This window comes from Tursiops truncatus, chromosome 5, assembly GCF_011762595.2.
Source record: "Tursiops truncatus isolate mTurTru1 chromosome 5, mTurTru1.mat.Y, whole genome shotgun sequence".
Classification (NCBI taxonomy): domain Eukaryota; kingdom Metazoa; phylum Chordata; class Mammalia; order Artiodactyla; family Delphinidae; genus Tursiops; species Tursiops truncatus.
Window position 1 is genome coordinate 33183307 of NC_047038.1, and position 24998 is coordinate 33208304.

General features: G+C 35.3%; 1 protein-coding gene across 6 annotated transcripts in view; it reads left to right on the forward strand.

Annotated features, from left to right (window-relative positions):
* Positions 1–24998, forward strand: part of TBCK (TBC1 domain containing kinase) — a 240499-nt gene that overhangs the window by 74021 nt on the left and 141480 nt on the right. For 5 of the 6 annotated variants that reach the window (XR_012331921.1, XR_004526637.2, XM_019927771.3 and 2 more), the window contains exons 13-19: positions 4754–4803; positions 4983–5112; positions 6686–6784; positions 8457–8519; positions 9044–9170; positions 10561–10611; positions 12045–12128. Coding sequence is in view for 4 of the 6 variants with exons in the window: in XM_019927771.3 (XP_019783330.1) it covers positions 4754–4803; positions 4983–5112; positions 6686–6784; positions 8457–8519; positions 9044–9170; positions 10561–10611; positions 12045–12128 (604 nt within the window). In the remaining 2 variants the exon portion in view is untranslated. The remainder of the gene's footprint in view (positions 1–4753; positions 4804–4982; positions 5113–6685; positions 6785–8456; positions 8520–9043; positions 9171–10560; positions 10612–12044; positions 12129–24998) is intronic. The other variant, XM_073805004.1, reaches the window with a different exon arrangement.

A 24998-nucleotide genomic window follows, 5' to 3' on the forward strand; every position in this document is an offset into this window, starting at 1 on the left:
ATTTTAAGGAGTTGCCAGGGCCACCCAACCTTCTGCAGCCATGAGCCTGGTCAGTCAGCAAGCCCTCGGCATCGAGGCAAGACTTCCCCCAGCAAAAAGGTTATGACTTGCTGTAAGCTCAGGTGCCAGTTAGCAGTTTTTTTAGCAATAAAGTATTTTTAATTAAGGTACATGTATGGTCTTTTTTTTTTCTACATAATGCTATTGCACACTTAATAGACTACAGTATAGTATAAATAGCTTTCATATATACTGGAAAACCAAATAATTTGTGTGACTCGCTTTATTGTGATATTTGCTTTATTATGGTCGTCTGGAACCAAGCCCACGGTATCTTTGAGGTATGCCTGTATGTGGTGCGTTTATGTTCTCATCTGTGGCTTTTCCTTTAACTTTTTGATGGTGTCTTTTAATGAATAGAGTTCTTAATTTTATCAATGCTTTTCTTTATAGTCAAATATGTTTTGATATATTTTGCTTATTGTAACATTTAAATTTAATGTTAACATTTACCAAGGTTACAAATATATTTTTATGAAGTTCTTCTGTATTTTCTTCTAAAAGATTTAGACCTTTTTTCCACATTTTGTCCATTGATTCACCTGTATTTTTTTTTTTTTTAGTAAGATGTGAGGTAGGTATCCAAAATCACATTTCATTCATAAGAAATAATCCCTTGTCTCAGCACTACATATTGAATAATTCACTCTTTGGTTTTTTGATCTGTAATATCAGCTCTTTCATGTATGTGTGGATATGTTTCTGAGCTTTCTATTCTGATCTTTGACCTATTGGTATAACCTTAGCCAATAACACACTATATTAATACATGGTTTTATATGAGCTCTTGATGCCTAGCAGGGGAGATGCCCAGTTTGTTCTTTAACGTGAACTCTCTAACATGGAGCTCTTCTATTTGATTTTTATAATCATCTTGTCATTTCATTTTAAAAGTATAGGATTTTGATTAGAATTGCATTGAATTTGTAGAGAATTGATATCTTCAACATATAAGTCCTATTTCTTGAACATGGTGTAGATATACCATTTATTTAGGTCCTATTTTATATCAAAATTTCCTTTTTAGTGTCTATATATGTTATCAGATTTATTCCTAAGATATTAAATTGTTGGTCTTATAAATAGGATGTGTGTATGTGTATATATGATGTTTCTTACTCTGAAGTTTGTTTTGTTTGAAATTAATATAGCTATTCCAGTTCTCTTTTAATTAGTGTTTCCATGGTATATCTTTATCCCTTTACTTTTAATGTATCTATGTCTTTATATTTAAAGTGGGTTTCTTTTAGACAACTAGAGTTGGATCTTTCTTTACTTTTTTTTTTTAAGTAAATTTATTTATTTATTTATTTTTGGCTACATTGGGTCTTCATTGCTGCACACAAGCTTTCTCTAGTTGCGGCTGGCAGGGGCTACTCTTTGTTGCGGTGCGCGAGCTTCTCATCGCGGCGGCTTGTCTTGTTGCGGAGGCTTTTCTTGTTGCGGAGCATGGGCTCTAGGCACACAGGCTTCAGTAGTTGTGGTGCACGGGCTCAGTAGTTGTGGCTTGTGGGCTCTAGAGTGCAGGCTCAGTAGTTGTGGCACACGGGCTTAGTTGCTCCGTGGCATGTGGGATTCTTAACCCCTGCACCACCATCTTCTTTACTTTGAGGTGTAATTTTGCTGGATACAGAATTCTAGTTTGGTTGTTTTTATCTTTCAGTACTTTAGACATTTCACCCCACTCTCTTTTTTGCTTACGTGCTTTCTGGAGACCCGTCTGATGTAATTTTTATCCTTTTTAATCATAGTTATTTATATAAAATTCCTGGTCCGATAATTCCAAAATGTCTACCATATGTGAATCTGGTCCTGAATGTCTTTCTTTTATGTTTTAGCAGGCCTTAACAATTTTTTTTTGAAAACCCAACATGATATATTAGTAAGAAGAACAATCATAAATAGACCTTTAGTGCAAGATTTCATGTTTATCTAGTTGTTGTGTAGCTTTTTTGTCAGAGGGTAAAGTTTTCTCAAGTGTCCTTGTTCTTATCTTCTTTACTGCCTTTGGGTTTCCCTGGAGACTCTTTTATATAGGGTCTGAGGCTTGCAGTTCTTTCAGCTGGAATCCCCTGTATTATACAGGAACTCTATATATGGAGATAAGATAGGGGAGGGAGATAAGGTTGGAGGGATAATCCTATCATTAGGTCTCAGTGTTTTAGTGAGCCTTTGTCTCTGGGCCTGAGCTTCTCAGCTTTCCTCCCCATTTCTTTAGGTGAGACAGGAAGGCTAGAGAGAGCTGGAATTGGGTATTTCTTATCCCCACATCAAAGACTAGAGGGGCCTAGAATCTCATATTTCCCTTACCCCAGGTCATTTAGACTCTGGTAAAATAGTTTCCCTTGAGGGCAGGCCTTTACTTTTGACAACAGGGTACTCTGGGAGCAGTTTAAAAGTGGTTACTTTGCCCCTCCTCCTGCAAGAGACAAGAGGGGATTTTTCTTATACTTTCACCCTGAGAACCTGTTGGGATTTATGGAGGTAAAACTCAAGGAAGTGTGGAGTTTCCCCTAGGGCTGGGCCTCCAGAAGTTTTTATCTCTCAGGTTAGTCCTTGCTAAATCTGCAGCGATTAGTCAGTTACCCTTCAAATGTTCTTACCAGGCTCCAGCAGTAGCTTCTGCTCCACCTTAGCTGTGTTTTCCAGGGAGCATTTTTGCCCTGATCCTGATGGCTCTAAAAAGAGCTGTTGATTTTCAGTTTCTTCCATTTTTTTTCTTGCTGTTAGGGCAGGAGGGATAACTTCCAAGCTTTTGAGTGTTGGACTGGAAGCTAAAAGTCCTAGCCTTTTTATTGTTGTCTATAGCCAAAGATAAAATAGATAATTTCCCTTGTTGTCTGTCTCTAGGCTAGCAGTTCAGAGCCCTCTCCCCACCCCACCGCCAGCACATACACACAGTTCTGTCTTTACTGGGGTGTAGCAGGGTCTCCTCCAATTTGGCTGCCCCTTTAATCAGGTGCCTGAGCCTATGTCCCATTGTACTCTAAAACCCTAGGCCACAGTTATCAGTAAGTATACTTTAGTGCTAGCTTACCTCCTTTCTCTGTAAACCCAGCTTTGTGTCTTACGTCATTGCATTTTTGTTACTCTTTTAGGCTTTTCCTGTCATTTAATATTTTACACATTATACAATAGGGAGATATTAGAATCTCTTATCTGCTATAATGCCAGGAACAGAAAATTAAAATATATGATGATTACACCTGATACCCTAAACTTATCATCTCTTTGAAGAGAAAGAATGTGTACAGTGGACAAAATAAGTAGCAATACAAGGTGGTAAACAATAAAGTATATCCAAAACATATGGTTTCAACTGATTGTATTTAACTCTTAATTTGTTTCTTTAATTTAAATATAATCCAAATTATATGAATACAAGTTGAATGTAGGCTTCCATTTTATTTACTTCCTCAGTTCCCTTACATTTCCACTTCTGAAATTTAAAATACTTTTTTCTATAATTATTCAGAAAAAATATTAACGTTGATTTTTAAAATAATGTAGAAAACAAATAATAATTTTTATCTTATACTTTTCTGTATAAGTATTTTTGCCTTTTTTAAACCCTTAATATGCTAAATTTTTAACTAGAAAAAAAGCAGACAAGTTACTAATAATATTTATGACTTTCAGGGCAGTAAAACCTAAGCTTTAAAAAAATATGTACGTTAATAATGCAGTAAAAATTGGGTAAAATCTTATTTTTCAACTTAGAATTTTAATACGTGAAAGAAATACCTCAAGGTTTAAGGGCAAAATGGGATAAACGCATGTCAAATTTTAGAGAAAAGTTAGGCATAAATCCAATGTTTGCCAGATTCTCTGTGCTGGGTTTTCTTTGGCTTTTAAAAATTCTGGGAATAACTCACATGGATGAGTGCACAGTGACTCTAATCAGCAGAAGGTCGATGCTGGCTACACAGCGACTTCAATCTTCTGTGTCGGTCCCCAGAGGAGCAGACACGCTGCCCTCTAGTTGGAAGTTGAACTGAACAGCAGGGCAGCAGGCAGGGTGGCATTAACTTTAATCACCCTGCTTAGCATTTGTCTAAGATTTTACTTTACTACTGCCTACCTTCTTATGTTTTTGGAGAATATCTGTAATTCTGGCAGTGTCATCATTTGGTGTAACATTTATTATAATGACTTTGTGAAAAAAATAAAAGAATTGAATTTTGTCAATTGATTTATCAGGCATTTGAATCATCTATGTTCAAAGTATGATGTGAGAAATTCTTTTGAATCCTTTTTATTAGCACCTTACTTTTGTCTTAGTTTGTATTAATGTCAAAACAAAAATAAATCTGACTTTGAGGGATATGTATGCAAAAGTACATTTTAAAATAATATTCATATAATTTTAAAATATCCATTAAATTTGATACTAATTTTAGTATTTCTGAATTGTGTTTGGACAACAATTATTATAGGTGTCTAACCTTTACAAGAGATACCTAGAGGTTAAAAAATCAAAAACCAAAAAAACGGTTCTTCACAGCCAGATTTAATCACTGGAGGCATGGTATATTTGCATATTTATGTTAGGAATGAATTTTAGATTCTATCTTATACTTTTCTTGGTACCTTTATAAATTCATAATTTTAATGTATTTTTCCTTTTAAATATGGATCAGCGTTTCTGTCTCAGATCCTAAATATCACAAATACTTTCTCTCTGAATTCACAGAGATTAAAAGATGTTGATGGAGAAGCATTTTACCCACTACTTGAAGATGAGTGAGTATATCGTCTCCTTTTACACTTATTTTTCCTTTCTGTTTATATTATACTGGTAAGAAGCTTGTACATTTTCTTTGAAAAGTATTTCCTAAAAATAACACAAAAATATGGTGTTTTTAATTTTAAAAATTTTTATACCTTTTGTCAATTTTTCTGCTTTTGTTTCTTTTTTACAGTCAGTCTAATTTACCTCATTCAAACAGCAATAATGAGCTGTCTGCAGCTGCCACTCTCCCTTTAATCATCCGAGAGAGGGACACAGAGTACCAACTAAACAGAATCATTCTCTTTGACAGGCTGCTAAAGGTAGAGATTCTAAACTGTAAAGTGTTATAAAGAGCCCACATACAATCCTTATTTTTTATTTCATTGGTAATTCTTAGGGAATCTTGATGTCATGAGAACACTAATTCTTATGACCTATCTTTTCTGATTAACTTTAATTATAAAAATGATACCTGTTCATAGTACATAAAATTAAAAAGTAAACAAGATGCAGAAATCTATGCAAAATCATATTAGACAAAATATTACTATCTGTACTATTTAAAGAACACCTAAGGGGAGTTCCCTGGTGGTCCAGTTGGTAAGAATCCGCCTTCCAATGCAGGTGACATGGGTTCAATTCCTGGTCAAGGAGCTAAGATCCCACGTGCTGCAGGGCAACTAAGCCTGCGCACTCTAGAGCCCGCGCACCACAACTAGAGAGCCTGCATGCCACAGCGGCTGAGCCTGTGCGCTGTGGAGCCCGTGCCCAGCAACTGCTGAGCCCACGTGCTCTAGAGCCCGTGCACCACAACTAGGGAGAAGCCCATGTGTCACAACGAAAGATCCCTGCATGCCGCAATGAAGATCCAGCGTGCCGCAACTAAGACCAAGTGCAGCCAAGTAAGTAAATGAACACCTAAAAACCAAAAGAAAAAGCACTATTATCGAAACAGAGAAATGGATAAAGAACGCAACAGGACTACACCTAGTCAGTAAATCAATTCAAAATGTGTATCCTTACTAGGAATGAAAAAAAATTAAAATAACTTTTTCTTGCATACTGAATTAGCAAAGTGAATAAAGGTATATTGAGATTGGAACTCTCATTCTTTTTTTTTTTTTTTTTTGCGGTACGCGGGCCTCTCACTGTTGTGGCCTCTCCCGTTGTGGAGCACAGGCTCCAGACGCGCAGGCTCAGTGGCCACGGCCCACGGGCCCAGCCGCTCTGCGGCATGTGGGATCTTCCCGGACCGGGGCACAAACCCGTGTCCCCTGCATCGGCGGGTGGACTGTCAACCACTGTGCCACCAGGGAAGCCCCCAGAACTCTCACTCTTTTAGAGTAAGTGTAAGGTGTTAGAAACATTCTGTAAAACAATTGAAAATATGTATCAAGAGCGTTAACAACATCCATACCCTTTGTCCTAGTAATTCTCTTCTAGAAATCTCTCCTAACATACAAATTTACAGAATGACAAATTTATGTGCAAAGATATAGAAGAAACCATAATAATAACATATTTGTTTAATACTTTCTATATCACCAGATATTTTACAAAGTGCCTTACATACATTATTTTACCCATATGAGACTGGTAATATTATTCTCATTATGAGCCTTTCTTAATTCTCCCAGAGCACATAATAGAGAGGAATGATTAAAAACAGTAGAATCAGCTCCTCTCTTTGATTGTGTAATAGGAGATTTACAGAAGATAGGGAACCATTGCACTGCTAATTTATATGTATTAATAATATCAAAGTAATTTCAGGTACTTAGAAATGTATTACAGTTCACCTTCAACTTTTTCACTGGTATATTGAGATCTGTCTAGACTAAAAAGATGACACTGGTAATTTGAGATATTTTTCATATCTTTTTTTATCTGTAGGCTTATCCATATAAAAAAAATCAAATCTGGAAAGAAGCAAGAGTCGATATTCCTCCTCTTATGAGAGGTTTCACCTGGGCTGCTCTTCTGGGAGTTGAGGTAAAAAAGAAAAGAGAAGGTTGGAAGCTGATTAACAGTGGTAGGAAAAAAGAATGAAAGTGCTTTCTGAATGTGTACTTTTCAAGTTGCTAGAAAATTATGTAGTAAAATATGAACATTAAGGATATTTGGCAATTTTAAGTGAACAGAGTAGAGGAAAAGAATATAGACTAGATAGAATAGAAAAACATAATTGATGGTTTGTTAGATTTATTCTATTTAATGTATTTAATGGACTCACAGAAATTATCTTGATTATTTTAAAATCAAAATATTTTAAGAATATATGTATATCATTTATAAGTCTATAGTCCTGCTTATAAAGTATGTTCATCTTGGAATTGGATTGCCTATTTATAACTAATGCTATCTAAATTTGGAAAAATCTTCCATACTAATTTGAACCTTGTCAGAAATCATTAACATAATGATTTAGTGCCTTTTGGCACATCTGTCTTACCAGAAGCATGCTGCTAAGAGAAATAGCTACTTTATCTTCTACAACACCTTATCTGTGGCAGTGAGGAAAGGAAAAGTGTCACAGAATTAGTGGGGTGACTTGCAGTGCTATCAGAGAACAGCAGCCATGATAATGGGCCAAATCCTGCCAGATTATTTCACTTTCTGTAATTTCTTTGTCATTTTGCCTTCATGTATTTTCTTATAGATATCTTATGGATGTCCATCACCTATTTGTGTGTGTGTGAATTTCCCCAAATATTTTTAATCCTTTTAACTCTCTGTTGAAAGATTTCCTTCCTTCATTCCTGATTCCCTTGATGAGAGTCTCTAAATATCTTTGACTTTGGTTGGTTGCTTTACAAGAATGTCTAGTGTTCTATCATACAGTAATAGTTAGAATTGTAGAACCATATAATGCTTAAAATTCAAGAGGACTTCCAAGGTCAGGTTGTCCAAATCTTTCATTAACTAGATGTGCCAGAGAAGTTGGCACAGCACAGAGTTTGAACCCCAAATTCCTGGCTGTTTCTCTACCATTACGGTTAACCAGACTAATAAGAAGTGTTCCATGCTTGGGACGCTGACCAAACATTTGAAGTGGTTTATTCAGTTATTCTTTCTGTAATGGTATAACTGAAAAATGTAAATGATCCCTTTAGTCCCTTAATGATTTTATAACTACATGATATTCCACTCTTTAATTCATCCCAAACTTCTGCTTCCTGGTGCTGAACTACCACTGCTTTAAACAGTTTCACTTTACTTTTGCTTTCATTACCAACTTTAACAGGGAAATTTCTTGTGGATGAACCCTACTCCCCTCCCCGGAATTTAAAAAAAATTTCTTCATGAAATTTACTATGCGTGAGATAACAGTGAATAGAGAACAGCAAGGCTGTGTTCTGTGTTGCTGTGGAGGCTGGGAGATTGGCTAAGCATGGTCGTTAGCCACATGACTCATTCAACACATTTGTCTTCCAGTGTGTCTAATTCAAATGTCTGCCTTAGCAAAATGGTAAATTGTCTCAGACTTTCATCACAGACTGTCAAAGATGTAGAAAATTTTTCTAAGGAGTATACTTCGGGTTTGAGTGTGCCTGTCTATAATTGGGTATGTTTTCAAAGATAGATATTTATAAATAGATTTTTCCTAAATTTATAATTTATTAAGGGTATGATAAAGTAATGTATCTTCTCTTATTTTTTGCAGGGGGCTATTCATGCCAAGTATGATGCAATTGATAAAGATACTCCAATTCCTACAGATAGACAAGTATGATTTAGATTTTCTTAAACAACCTAAGATAAGTCTGCCCAGTCTTTACATTTTAAAAAGGCATGAGGAATTTTCTTCCTTTCATTATGAATACCGAGCAGCCATCATATGCATATGGTGTTAGAGAAGCATAACTCTTACCTCTTTAAGATCTACTCTAACTCATTAGTGAGTTAAAACTGTTCCTTTTAGGAGTTTAGGCCAAGCAACTTTTCCTAATAATGTACTTTTTTGTCTGAAGAAATTGTCCTTTATTTAGACCAGAATGTAAAGGAAGGTTTTTTTAAAACTAAATTAATACATACCTTTTCAAAAGAAGTAGTCTGCTTTCCTTGTTTAAGTATACTTACAACTTTTTGGTGTTTCCAGTGGATTAGTATAAAATTCAAAAACTTCAGACACCACAATTATGGAGGTTGCCTATTCAGAATTTCATAATACAATTTCTCCTTTTCCTTATCTTGGGATTTATTGGCAATCAGTCCATTATAGTTTTACCTTATTGTTTGGCTGTTTTACAGATTGAAGTGGATATTCCTCGTTGTCATCAGTATGATGAACTGCTGTCATCACCAGAAGGTCATGCAAAATTTAGGCGTGTATTAAAAGCCTGGGTTGTGTCTCATCCTGATCTTGTATATTGGCAAGGTAATTTTTTTTCCCTATTTCTAAGACACTTTTGAAGTGTTAGGAACATGTTGCATGACTGACAGTTTTTAAAATCAAAACAAAATATCAAAATATCCTTGGCTTTGAGAAAAGTCAATACTAAAGCTATGCTCTATTTTTTGAGAGGTTTACATGAGAACTTTTTTTTTAACTTTGTCTAAATGTCTAATGAATATCATTTAAATGCAAGACATTTAATGAGACAACTTGCTGTCATGTTGATTAGGAAAGTATAAAGAATATTTTGTGCTGTTGTAATCTTTGTGAATACACTTTTTCAATACTTATGCAAATAATAAAATAATTTTGTACCATAAATAATTTGGGGCAAGTTTACATTCTTGGCATTTAATGATCTACAACTTATACTTATCAGGGTTACTGGGAATTGCGGAATAGGATATCACCCTGAACTTCTCATTTTTTTCTCTCTTTTTTAAAAAATATCTTTAATGCTCCATATCCTTGATTTGTAGCTTTCCTCATTACTGTTTTTGTGGTCATTGATAAATTCATGAATGAGAAATCCATTCCACCTAGTCTTATTTTTGAATTTGTTGTAATAGTGCTTATATTTCAATTCTGTGTCTATTTCTGGCCAAACCTGAAAATGAAGCTATTATTTTTCCTAGCTCTGTTCATTTTAGAGTTCTGACAGTTACAGATAAATTTATATACATTCTTTTAACATGACAGTGTATGAATAGCATTATTATCAATAAAAGAAATATGTCATGTATTTGTATTTTACTTCACAATTTTTTTTTTTGTGGTACGTGGGCCTGTCACTGTTGTGGCCTCTCCCCTTGCGGAGCACAGGCTCCAGATGCACAGGCTCAGCGGCCATGGCTCACGGGCCCAGCCGCTCCGCAGCATGTGGGATCTTCCCGGACTGGGGCACGAACCCGCATCCCCTGCATCAGCAGGTGAACTCTCAACCACTGCACCCAGGGAAGCCCTACAATTTTTTAAAGAATTTTTTTTCATCATCCCAGAGAAACATGTAAGAAAAATTTTCATCTCCTAGATAAGGAAACCTGTCTGGAGTTAAGTGATTGACAAGATCACACAGTCAGGGACTATATGCAAGCCTTCTATCATTTTTACATGTTTCTATTACTATATTTCTCTCTTCAACTCATAATAACCTTGATAATAATAATGGTTGGTTTATTTTGGACATTTACTATATGCCAGTCACCATCAGTTATTCCTCACAATAACCCATGACGTAATATATTTCTGAATGGGTAATAACGTACAATGCTTAATCTATATAGAAGTAATGCAGAGAACTCAATAAGGTATATATCTACAGTTCTCTTGGATTAAGTTTATTTGAATTCTTTCCCCAACCTCTCTCCATCAGGTCTTGACTCACTTTGTGCTCCATTTCTCTATTTAAATTTCAATAATGAAGGTAAGCCTATTTATCATTTAAATAATTATTGTGCATATTATTTTAAAATATTTTAATCAAACGTGAAAGTTTTTTATTTTCATTGTAAGGTTCTTGCTCTCTTCCTAGTAGATATTGTACATTTCTGTGAAATAATCTATTAGACTCATTTTAGAGGATGTGAAGGATTAGTTTATTACTGGAGAGTTTCAGCTGTGACTAGAGATTTAGGGAGAACCTGATAGATTATTCTAAATGCATTCATCTACTTTGGTGACTATTTTTATGAAACTTTGGAGAAAATTCTGACTTTTTTAGAGATTAGTTTTAGTCTATATATACTTTCTGAACAATTTGTAAAGAAAACAATATTGATACTCTATCCTCCAGAGACTTTTATTTCAACCACTACCTCCTTTTATTTTTTAAGCCACCACCTCCTTGATGAAGACTTTTCTTACCCTCTTGAATCCATATAGCACTTTGTATTTCCAGAAATTTATCTTCTGTATGTTTTGTATTGTAGTTATTTATATACTAATATAGTAACCCTTTTTTTGTTTAGCAGCTTTTTTAAATGACAAGGGTTTTTTTTGTTTTGTTTTCTGTTCCCTCATATGATGCCTTTTATAGTAGGTTTTTCAATAAATATTTGAATATTTATTGTGAATATCTCTAACGATATCACATATAGAGAGTGTTACCATATATAGCATAAATCCTTAGAAGCCTCAATCTCAGAAACTCCATTTCTTCAAATTCTATTTCATATCAGAATTTTCATAGATTTCGGGAATTTGAGTAGCAATAGCATAATCCCAGAGAACTAAAATTTCACTATTTGACTACTTTTTTAAATGCCTGTTCTCTGATATTAGTCTTTAGACTAGGTTTTGTTGCGTTTAGTTAAGCATAGCTCATTATCACACATACTGATCCAAAAACAGTAAAGGATCTGTGTTTGAAAGAACAATTTATTGCTAGTGTTTCTAAATCCAAAGTTCTCAGGCTCTTTGCATCAACAAAAAATTAGCGATCTTGAGGTTTATATAGCTCATTAATAATGATTATGTTTAGAGATTTTAAAAATGCATAAAGTTCTGATAAAAAAGGTTTTTATTCTTGTAGGATAATGATTGCTGCGGTAGTTTGCTTTTTTGTTTGTTGTTTATTTTTGTTTTTTGGATTTTTTGTTTGTTTTGGGTTTTTTTTTTTTTTTTGCTGCTGCAGTAGTTTGAAACTGAAAAGTTTGTAAGGTGGTTATCTTCTGTTGTCCAAAACATTTTCTGTTTTAAATGGTACAGGGTTTTTCCCCTTAAATTTTGTGCTTCCATCAATTATTAACGTAACTCTTGTTTAAAAATAGATTCAAGGAATGTGTGCTAAGTGAGTGAATGACTGCTGATCTTTTACCTCATTAACTAATTTGTTATATTTGCCTTACTCTTTCTTAGCCTTGGCTTATGCCTGTATGTCTGCTTTTATCCCCAAATACCTGTATAACTTCTTCTTGAAAGACAACTCGCATGTAATACAAGGTAAGAAAATGTGTTTCTTTGCCTTTTTATAGGGAAAGCACTTATGTCAAAAGTGACCAATACTCAGTTAAATTTATGATTTTGACCCAATAAAATATGGTGACAGGGCTTCCTTGGTGCACAGTGGTTGAGAGTCCACCTGCCAATGCGGGGGACGCGGGGTCGTGCTCCGGTCCAGGAAGATCCCACATGCCGCGGAACGGCTGGGCCCGTGAGCCATGGCAGCTGGACCTGCGTGCCCAGAGCCTGTGCTCCACAACAGGAGAGGCCACAACAGTGAGAGGCCTGTGTACAGAAAAAAATATATATATATGGTTACAGTGTGTCACTAAAACACGTGAAAAGATCATTAAGTTTAGTCTCTTCTCCAAGTCCACAAAGAATCATGGTATTTTGCTAATGACTGTTTAATATCTAATCTCAGTTTGGTTCAAATTCATTCATGCCAGTTTCAGAAAATAAAAGTCCAGCTGTTTGTTTCTCTCACTATTAACATTGCCCACAAAAAGCTTCACCATGGAGCAAGCCTATCATGAATTAGTAAAAAGTTTAAACAGTGTTTAATTGTGTAAGTAAACAGAATATTAAAAACACTTCTCATTCATCTTATTCATGCTCGATCACCCAAAATATCCTCCCACTTTCTTTTCTTTCCTAAAAGACATCTCCTCCTTCAGAGTTCAAGACGTAGCATAACCCATCTGTGAATTCTTTCAGGACTACTTCAGCCACATTCAAACTTTTATATAAGTTTTTGAGCTCATTTTTGAAAGTAGTGTAACAGAAGTTTAATAATAAACACTTGTGAATCAGACAAACTGTTTCAAATTTAAGTTTCATTACTTATTGTGAGTCTTAAACAAATAACTTAAGTTGGCTAGGTATAATGTTCCTCATATCTGAAATAAAAATTGTTGTAAAGGTTAAGCATTATAAGATATGTAAATACCTAGCACATAAAAACATTCATTTCAATAACAATAATTATTACTATATTATTTTTACTACTATTACTATTTTTATTATCATTATTACAATTTTTTGATAATGTAATTATTGTCATGGTATTATATATCATTTTATGTCTTATATTTTCAAGAAGATTTTAATGTTTTAAAGACAGGGAATTTTCTTATAGTTTCGTATTTCTTTTGGAACAGACTACAAAGTTGGTTGCAGTCTCCCCATTTACCATTTTTATGAAACTTATCCAACACCCCCTTCATTTAGACTTTTTTACTTATATGTATATCCTATTAATTCTATTAAACTTTAAACAACTTAAAGCTGATGCTGTTTATTTATACCTGTGTCATTATGGTTTCATATAATTCACTCAATTTGAATAGATAAAGCAGGAAAACTACAAGCTGTGTCTGATTTATCAAAAATTCTGAGTAAGTGGGGTCTCAATTAGCAATATTTTTACTTAGTTAGAAATGAGTATAAAACTAGAGTACCAGAGGTCAATATAATGAAAAAAGTAATTAGAAAGGAAGCAGAAAGGGAAATGTGAATTAAAAAGATAAAGAGACTGAAAATAAGAGGAAAAGAATATGGATAAATAGCGCAACACATACAATTTTTCCATCATCATTTACATTAGTATATAGAGAAAAATATTAAAATTCTTTTTAAAAACTTAGTGTTTGTGTTTACAAACACATCGGGGCATGTGATCATTCATGGTTCTCTGTGTCTACCACATAGATGGGTGCTAGAAATTGAAGTAATGATCCATCGTCTCTATGTTAGTTTTGAAATGTAATTTGTATTGATTTGTATTTGTATATTGAAATGATTTGGCCTAAAATGGATATATCCAAGTCCCTGTACATTCCTAGGATGTGGACTTATATATAGTTCGGATTAACTTAAGAATGTTTTTTTTAGAGGGCAACAACTTTTTGTTTTGATTTCTTATAATTAAGAACAAGTATATTTTATAGGAAGGAACTTACATTTTGCTTGTAGGTTAATTTAGTAAAGGCATCCAACTTCAAGAGTCATGTAATATCATCTTCCAGGAATTTATGAATTGGTGTTCTGTAAATGTATACCTTGTATCTTAATAAGGATATGTTCCATACTTATTCATAGATTTCTTACTATCCTTTATCAGTAATGTTTATTATAGGGTTGACAGTATACTCTAAGATTCCATAATACCAAAAGGAGCAGATTTAATAATACCTTGGATGATACCAGGAGATTTCAGGGGCTATTCATTGCAAAATATGTCAAACAGTCACCAAAGACAAACTGACAAAATTAAACATAGAAAATAGTCAGGTTAGTATTTGTGCAACACAAAAGGTGATTCCTTTATCCTCAGTTAAACATAAGACAGCAGTATAATGCTGTTATTTTTAAAGCTAACATGAGGAGAGGAACCAAGATGGCGGAGTAGAAGGACATGCTCTCACTCCCTCTTGTGAGAACACCAGAATCACAACTAGCTGCTGGGCAGTCATCAACAGGAAGACACTGGAACTCACCAAAAAAGATACCCCACATCCAAAGACAAAGGAGAAGCCACAATGAGATGGTAGGAGGGGCGCAGTCACAATAAAATCAAATCCCATAACTGCTGGGTGAGTGACTCACAGACTGGAGAACACTTATACTACAAAAGTCCACCCACTGGAGTGAAGGTTCAGAGCCCCACGTCAGGCTTCCCAACCTGGGGATCTGGCAACGGGAGGAGGAATTCCTAGAGAATCAGACTTTGAAGGCTAGTGGGATTTGATTGCAGGACTTGGACAGGACTGGGGGAAACAGAGACTCCACTCTTGGAGGGCACACACAAAGTAGTGTGTGCATTGGGACCCAGGGGAATGAGCGGTGACCCCAGGGGAGACAGAGCCAGGCCTACCTGCTAGTGTTGGAGGGTCTCATGCAGAGGCAGGGTGTGCCTGTGGCTAACCTTGGGGACAAGGACACTGAGAGCAGAAGTTCTGGGAAGTACTTCTTGGCGTGAGCCCTCCCATTGTCTGTCATTAGCCCCACCAAAGAGCCCAGGTAGGCTCCAGGGTTGGGTTGCCTCAGGCCAAACAACCAACTGGGAGGGAACCCAGCCCCACCCATCAACAGTTAAGCAGATTAAAGTTTTGCTGAGCTCTGCCCACCAGAGCAGCAGTCAGCTCTACCCACCACCAGTCCCTCCCATCAGGAAACTTACACAAGCCTCTTAGCCTCATCCATCAGAGGGCAGATAGCAGAAGCAAGAAGAAATACAATCCTGCAGCCTGTGGAACAAAAACCACATTCATAGAAAGATAGACAAGATGAAAAGGCAGAGGGCTATGTACCAGATGAAGGAACAAGATAAAACCCCAGAAAAACAACTAAATGAAGTGGAGATAGGCAACCTTCCAGAAGAAGAATTCAGAATAATGATAGTGAAGATGATCCAGGACCTTGGAAAAAAAATGGAGGCAAAGATTGAGAAGATGCAAGAAATGTTTAACAAAAACCTAGAAGAATTAAAGAACAAACAAACAGATGAACAAAACAATAACTGAAATGAAAACTACACTACAAGGAATCAATAGCAGAATAACTGAGGCAGAAGAGCGGATAAGTTACCTGGAAGACAGAATGGTGGAATTCACTGCTGCAGAATAGAATGAAGAAAAAAGAATGAAAAGAAATGAAGACAGCCTAAGAGACCTCTGCAACAACATTAAACGCAACAGCATTCGCATTATAGGGGTCCCAGAAGGAAAAGAGAGAGAGAAAGGACCCGAGAAAATATTTGAAGCGCTTGGAGTCAAAAACTTCCCTAACATGGGAAAGGAAATAGCCACCCAAGTCCAGGAAGCACAGAGAGTCCCATACAGGTAAACCCAAACAGAAACATAACGAGACACATAGTAATCAAATTAGCAAAAATTAAAGCAAAAGAAAAATTATTGAAAGCAGCAAGGGAAAAATGACAAATAACATACAAGGGAACTCCCATAAGGTTAACAGCTGATTTCTCAGCAGAAACTCTACCAGCCAGAAGGAAGTGGCATGATATACTTAAAAGTGATGAAAGGGAAGAACCTACAACCAGATTACTCTACCCTGCAAGGATCTCATTCAGCTTTGATGGAGAAATCAAAAGCTTTACAGACAAGCAAAAGCTAAGAGAATTCAGCACCACCAAACCAGCTCTACAACAAATACTAAAGAAACTTCTCTAAGTGGGAAACACAAGAGAAGAAAAGGACCTACAAAAACAAAAACAAAACAGTTAAGAAAATGGTCATAGGAGCATACATATCGATAATTACCTTAAACATGAATGGATTAAATGCTCCAACCAAAAGACACAGGCTCACTGAATGGATACAAAAACAAGACCCATCTATATGCTGTCTACAAGAGACCCACTTCAGACCTAGGGACACATACAGATGAAAGTGAGGGGATGGAAAAAGATATTCCATGCAAAAGGAAATCAAAAGAAGGGGAGAGTAGCCTTACTCGTAACAGATAAAATAGACTTTGAAATGAAGACTGTTACAAGACATAAGGAAGGACACTACATAATGATCAAGGGATCAATCAAAGAAGAAGATATAACAATTATAAATATATATGCACCCTACATAGGAGCACCTCAATACATAGGCAAATGCTAACAGCTATAAAACAGGAAATTGACAGTAACACAATAATAGTGGGGGACTTTAACACCTCACTTACACCAATGGACAGATTATGCAGACAGAAAGTAAAAAGGAAACACAATCTTTAAATGACACAATTGACCACATAGATTTAATTGATATTTATAGGACATTCCATCCAAAAACAGCAGATTACACTTTCTTCTCAAGTGCACACGGAACATTCTCCAGGATAGATCACATCTTGGGTCACAGATCAAGCCTCAGTAAATTTAATAAAATTGAAATCATACCAAGCACCTTTTTCTGACCACAACACTATGAGATTAGAAATGAATTACAGGGAAAAAAACGTAAAAAACACAAACACATGGAGGCTAAGCAATACGTGACTAAATAACCAAGAGATCACTGAAGAAATCAAAGAGAAAATCAAAAAATACCTAGAGACAAATGACAATGAAAACACGACTATCCAAAACCTATGGGATGCAGCAAAAGCAGTTTTAAGAGGGATGTTTACCTCAAGAAACAAGAAAAATCTCAAATAAACAATCTAACCTTGCACCTAAAGGAACTAGAGAAAGAAGAACAAACAAAACCCAAAGTTAGCAGAAGGAAAGAAATCATAAAGATCAGAGCAGAAATAAATGAAATAGAAACAAGGTAAACAGTGCCAAAGATCAATAAAACTAAAAGCTGGTTTTTCGAGAAGATAAACAAACTTGATAAACCATTAGCCAGACTCATCAAGAAAAAGAGGGAGACGACTCAAATCAATAAAATTAGAAATGAAAAAGGAAAAGTTACAACAGACACCCCAGAAATACAACGCATCCTAAGAGACTACTACAAGCAACTCTATGCCAATAAAATGGACAACCTAGAAGAAATGGACAAATTCTTAGAAAGGTATAATCTTCTAAGACTGAACCAGGAAGAAATAGGAAATATGAACAGACCAATCACAAGTATTGAAATTGAAACTGTGATTGAAAATCTTCCAACAAACAAAAGTCCAGAACCAGATGGCTTGACAGGTGAATTCTATCAAACATTTAGAGAAGAGTTAACACCCATCCTTCTCAAAGTCTTCCAAAAAATTGCAGAAGAAGGAACACTCCCAAACTCATTCTATGAGGCCACCATCACCCTGATACCAATATCAGACGAAGATACTACAAAGAAAAGAAAGTTAGAGACCAATATCACTGATGAATATAGGTGCAAAAATCCTCAGCAAAATACTAGCAAACAGAATCCAACAGCACATTAAAAGGATCATACACTCAAGTGGGACTTATCCCAGGGATACAAGGATTCTTTGATATATGCAAATCAATCAGTGTGATACACCATATTAACAAATTGAAGTATTAAAACCATATGATCATATCAATAGATGCAGAGAAAGCTTTTGACAGAATTCAACACCGATTTATCATAAACACTCTCCAGAAAGTGGGCATAGAGGGACCCTACCTCAACATAATAAAGGCCATATGTGACAAACCCACAGCAAACATCATTCCCAATGGTGAAAAACTGAAAGCATTTCCTCTAAGATCAGGAACAAGACAAGGATGTCCACTCTCACCACTATTATTCAACATAGTCTTGGAAGTACTATCCACGGCAATCAGAGAAGAAAAAGAAATAAAAGTAATACAAACTGGAAGAGAAGAAGTAAAACTGTCACTGTTTGCAGATGACATGATACCATGCATAGAGAATCCTAAGGATGCCACCAGAAAACTACTAGAGCTAATCAATGAATTTGGTAAAGTTGCAGGATACAAAATTAATGCACAGAAATCCCTTGCATTCCTATACACTAATGATGAAATATCTGAATGAGGAATTAAGGAAACACTCCCATTTACCATTGCAACAAAAAGAATAAAATACCTAGGAATAAACCTACCTAGGGGGACAAAAGAACTGTATGCAGCAAACTATAAGACACTGATGAAAGAAATTAAAGATGATACCAACAGATGGAGAGATATACCGTGTTCTTGGATTGGAAGAATCAATATTGTGAAAATGACTCTACTACCCAAAGCAATCTACAGATTCAATGCAATCCCTATCAAATTACCAGTGGCATTTTTTACGGAACTAGAACAAAAAGTCTTAAAATTTGTATGGAGACACAAAAGACCCCGAATAGCCAAATCAGTCTTGAGGGAAAAAAACAGAGCTGGCGGAATCAGACTCCCTGACTTCAGACTATCATACAAAGCTACAGTAATCAAGACAATATGGTACTGGCACAAAAACAGAAACATAGATCAATGGAACAAGATAGAAAGTCCAGAGATAAACCCACACACCTATGGTCAACTAATCTATGAGAAAGGAGGCAAGGGTATACACTGGAGAAAAGACAGTCTCTTCAATAAGTGGTGCTGGGAAAACTGGACAACGACATGTAAAAGAATGAAATTAGAACACTCCCTAACACCATACACAAAAGTAAACTCAGAATGGGTTTGAGACCTAAATGTAAGCCTGGACACTATAAAACTCTTACATGAAAACATAGGAAGAATGCTCTTTGACATGAATCACAGCAAGATCTTTTTTGATCCACCTCCTAGAGTAATGGAAAAAAATAAATAAATAAACAAATGGGACCTAATGACACTTCAAAGCTTTTGCACAGCAAAGGAAACGAATAAACAAGATGAAAAGACAACCCACCGAACGGGAGAAAATATTTGCCAACAAATCAATGGACAAAGGATTAATCTCCAAAATATATAAACAGCTCTTGCAGCTCAATATTAAAGAAATAAACAGCCCAATCCAAACATGGGCAGAAGACCTAAATAGGCATTTCTATAAAGAAGACATACAGAGAGCCAAGAAGTACATGAAAAGCTGCTCAACATCCCTAATTATTAGAGAAATGCAAATCAAAACTACAACAAGGTATCACCTCACACCAGTTAGAATGGGCATCATCAGAAAATCTACAAACAACGAATGCTGGAGAGGGTGTGGAGAAAAGGGAACCCTCTTGCACTGTTGGTGGGAATGTAAATTGATACAGCCACTATGGAGAACAGCATGGAGGTTCCTTAAAAAACTAAAAATAGAATTACCATATGATCCAGCAATCCCACTACTGGGCATATACCCAGAGAAAACCATAATTCAAATAGACATATGCACCCCATCATTCAGTGCAGCACTATTTACAAAGCCAGGTCATCGAAGCAACCTAAATGCCCATCGACAGACGAATGGATAAAGAAGAGGTGGTACATATATACAATGGAATATTACTCAGCCATTAAACGGAACGAAATTGAGTCACTTGTTGAGACATGGATGGATCTAGCAACTCACAGAGTTACGTAAGTCAGAAAGAGAAAAGCCAATATCGTATATTAACACATTTATGTGGAACCTAGAAAAATGGTACAGATGAACCGGTTTACAGGGCAGAAATTGAGACACAGATGTAGAGAACAAACGTATGGACACCAAGGGTTGAAAGCCATGGGGGTGGTGGTGGTGGTGGTGTGATGACTTGGGCAATTGGGATTGACATGTATACATTGATGTGTGTAAAATTGATGACTAATAACCTGCTGCATTAAAAAAATAAAATTAAATTTAAAAATTAAAAAAAAGGGATTAAACAGCACTTTTATTTTCTCCGTAAGAGTTGAATAAATCAAATTCTCTTCTCAGTTGTTGTGATTCAGAGTTAGTATTTTTAGTTTGTAGGTTAAATGTATGGAGTCAATGAAATGTCACTAGAAATTTTAAGACTCATAATACATAAAAAAGACATTTTTAGCAAGATAATTTTTAGAATAATACTGTTATCTTTTTATTAAATGTATTCTTCAATTTTTATAGAAAGAACAGTCAAAATTTTAAACTCAAGTTTGGTTTTTTAAAAAAATGCCATAGGGCTTATTTGTATTTTTCTCAATAATACAGTTTATAGTGTTTATTTATAATATATACCACATTATAAAATATTCCATATAACTTTTACAAGGATCATGTTTACAGTGAAATGTCTGTAATGTATTAAATGTGCTTTTCAAATAATTTTGACTATAATAAAACATTTGAGCAAAACACTCCTAAGCATATCTTACCAGAATCCACTTTCTATGTCTCACCTTAAATTACCTTGAAATAAAGAGTAATAGCATGCTATATGATATATAGCCACAGTTCTAATGTATAAAAGATACATTTAAAAGGAAAAATATATGCACCCTTTTTGTCTCATGGAATCATTGCCTTTAATATAGATCACAATAAATAAAATGGTCTTAACTTTTTTTTTTTTTCCTTTGGAACCTGTAGTGTTAACTGAACTTTCATATGTGAAAGCCTGGAAATAATCTTTTTCCAAATTTGTCAGGCCTCTACAAGCATAGTGCTTAGCTAGATTCCTGTGCTTTAAGAAAGATGAAGATATTTGGAGAATTCTCAGAAAAACAGTTAAAATAGGACTTATAAAATGAGTTGGTTATGTTATTTATGAGATGGCTGGATGGTGCCTCACTAGATGGCCAGCTCTTACAGGGCCATATTAGATAGCTTCCATTACATTAACTTCTATATTGGTTCTGTAGAGATTCCTATTTTTAACCTCTAAAAAGTTTCATTTTTCCACAAATTGTTTCATATTTCAACTAGATATATGTTGAAAAAGAGGAGTTTTCATACTTTTTAACTATGAACTTCTTTAATACACTTTGAAAAGGCTTATTATACAAATAAGCAAGGCCATATCTGTTTCATATATGGAAATACAAGAGAAACCACAGTGTACACAGCACAAATTTGGAGAGATTGGTCAGAAAGGCCAAAAAGACTCATATTTAGTTTGATTGATTAACCAGTAATGTACTTTAATATTCAGTCTTTTTCCAAGGGATTTCATAGCCAAATATAGGAAATAAATCTGAAAATAACTAATTATAAGTCAATGAAATAAGTATACATGTTACTATATTAGTGCAGAGGAAGAAATGGGGTGAGGTTATTTTGGTTTTTTAACTTTGTTTTTGGTGGCAAAGGAAAGGAACGGCATGTCTGGAAAGGTTTCTTAAGAGACAGAATACTTATTGACGAACTTGAAATTTGAGTAGGAATTTGCTTGGTGAAAGGGAGAAAGACATTCTGAAGACAGAGGACAAGGAAAAGAACTGAGGTAAAAAAAAGTGCAAAATGGATTGATAAAACAGCCAGTAGTCAAATCTGGTCCATGGAGCCAGAGAAAGAGGGATGGAGAGCTAAAGAATGAGCTGAAACAGTACAGTGATTATTGGTTGCCAAAGTTTATGAAAGAGCAATGATTTATTCTTCAAAATGTGTATTTTAGGCTTGGAATTAGAAATACTCAGTTTTCATTTTCTTGGTTTCCCTCTTTGCTTGTCCTCCCGTCCCCCTGTGTTTTATGGTGTTTTAAGCATTAAACTTCAAAATAACATTGATTTTGATTAGCATAAATATCACGTACACACTTTGTTTCCCATAGTTTTGGAAAACTCCTGTGTCATATGAAACCAATCAATTCAACAGCTAATTGTAATACTGCGTATTCATTTAGTCGTTTAATTGTCTCTACTGAGATGAAAAGTTTCTATATTCAATAGCAACATTAAATCTTCTTTGAAAACGTGTGTTTTTATATGTTTTTATTTTTTATAAATTTATTTATTATTTGTTTTTGGGTGTGTTGGTCTTTGTTGCTGCCCGCAGGCTTTCTCTAGTTGAGGCAAGCAGGGGCTACTCTTCGATGCGGTGTGCAGGCTTCTCATTGCGGTGACTTCTCTTGTTGCAGAGCACGGGCTCTAGGCGCTTGGGCTTCAGTAGTTGTGGCATGCGGGCTCAGTAGTTGTGGCTCACGGGCTCTAGAGTGCAGGCTCACTAGTTGTGGTACATGGGCTTAGTTGCTCCACGGCATGTGGGATCTTCCTGGACCAGGGCTCGAACCCATGTCCCCTGCATTGGCAGGTGGATTCTTAACCACTGCGCCACCAGGGAAGTCCCAAAATGTGTTTTCATAATTATACTCTAATAGAACTTTAAACTTCTTTAAAGTTTTTCATAAAATAGAGTATTTATATGCTTATAAGACTCAATGCTTTGCCTCTTACAGAAGAGAGAAAAATTATCTATTTAGTCAAGATGTCCTGTTCTATTTTGTTTTTTAATCATGGTTCTATTAACTTATTACCTGCAGACATTTTTAAGAAGATAATAAATTTAATTACGTGCGGAAATGAATATTCATAATCATTTTTGGCACTATCAAATTGTCCCCAGCAAATTTACCATCGAGTTGATAAAGTACCAACACATAGGAACTTTAAAAATTAATATACCGATTAAACAATTCAGGGTTGTCCCCCTAAGATTATCTATGATTATTAAAATTACTCTTAGATTCAGAACCTTAGAGTGCCAGTTGGATTGAAGAAAATGGAGGGATTTGAAAGGGATAGATTGATTAGAGTTTCAGTGATATTGGAAAACAGGGTTATAACTTGCAAGACAGACATACTTTAAGGTATTGAAGAGAAAAAAAGGCAGGTTCAGGCCGGTGAGGAGAGGCAGCCACTTAGTTATTAAGGATGGAAACTAATCATTCATGGAAAATGCAACTATACCTTAATGTCATCTTGCACTTAAGAAAGAAACAACCCAGAAAACTGGCCTATAAAACATTTAAACTGTTGTTTGAAGTCACTGTGCTATGTGTGTGTTCACCAAAACGGCCACTGGAATTTCACCGCAACATTCAGCATATTGTTACACTGTTTATAAAACCAAGGCATAGTTACACTTGAACCATTAGAAGATGTGGAAGTCAGAAAGGGAAAGATAGAGGGACGTACCATATAAACTTGGGAAATAAAATTGGGAAAATTTCTCCAATTTTTTGTTTACTTGTATATGTTTATAAATCCTTTGAAGGCAAGGGAACTATCTTCTTCACTGTAATGTCCCTAGCATTTAATGTAGTGCCACACATAGCTAGGATGAATATATAACTAACTAGTGATGTTTTTGAGGGTTGAAGGGGCACTAAATGCACCAGACACTGAGTCTACCGTTGGCAACTGGGACTCTTCCAGGTAAACTAGGATGTATGGTCCCACTACACATAGACATTCAATAAGTATTTTAGGGGGAGAAAGGAAGACAGGCATCAAAGTCTGAAGTCCAGTTGTCAAATGGGCATATAATATAAATCTCCTTTCTCATCCAACAGTAGCAAAAAGAGAAGGAGAGTATGCAACCTCACTCTAAGGGTTATATATTTGGAAAAACAGTACATTGCATATTTCCAGTTTAATGCACATCTTTGTCATGGATGACTTTAATGATAGGATATTGAAAGGTAGTAGGAAATACATTGAGCATTTTCAAAAATGTCTTGCATCATGTGACTAAGGAGATATTTCCTGAGACAGAAAATGTTCTACCATTACTAGAAATATTCCAAGATCTATTAAGTAAGCTGCTTGTAGATTTTTTTTTACTAGAGCAAGGTATGTGAGCAAAACATAAAATGATTCACAAATATAGCCCTAAAAATTACCTTTCTCTTTCCTTTCTCTTCTTTTGAAACCCCCTCTTCCCATTTAGACATAAAGGTTGGTGCTTATTCTTGTGGCTTTAGACAGTAAGCCAAATTTTATAGCTGGCAAACTTCATAATGGAAAATAATCTAATCTGGGTTCATTTGCAGTAAAATAACTTTGACTTCTTTTGAGTGCTGTGAGTCTAATGTCACCAAATGATTTAGTTTGGGCACATTTTAGTTGACAAGAGATTTATGACTCTCTGCATATTTATCTATAGTTCCATCTTCAGAATAAACTAGCAGCCTGATGGAAAATTACAAATAGTTACGGAATTGAGAATGCCATTTTTGGTTTGTGAGCAGAGGACACCTTTTGCTTTAAATCTGTTGCCCATTATCCTTCATCTTCTCCTTACCCCTGCTAAGAGAATGAAAGCAGAAAGACTGGTCGAAAAGGAAAAAATAAGGATATCCATGTGTGGGACTTAATAAAATGTCATCTCTGTATCTCTTTTATGAAAAATTTTTTGAAAACGAGTAGATATCTTATTTATAAACAGCTGCACAGAAATATGATAGTGTCGTATAAAATCCTTACACTGAATTCTTTGAGAATTGTCATTTAAAAGTATATGATAAATTTAAAAAAACCTATTCTATAGGAGAGGAATAAGAATT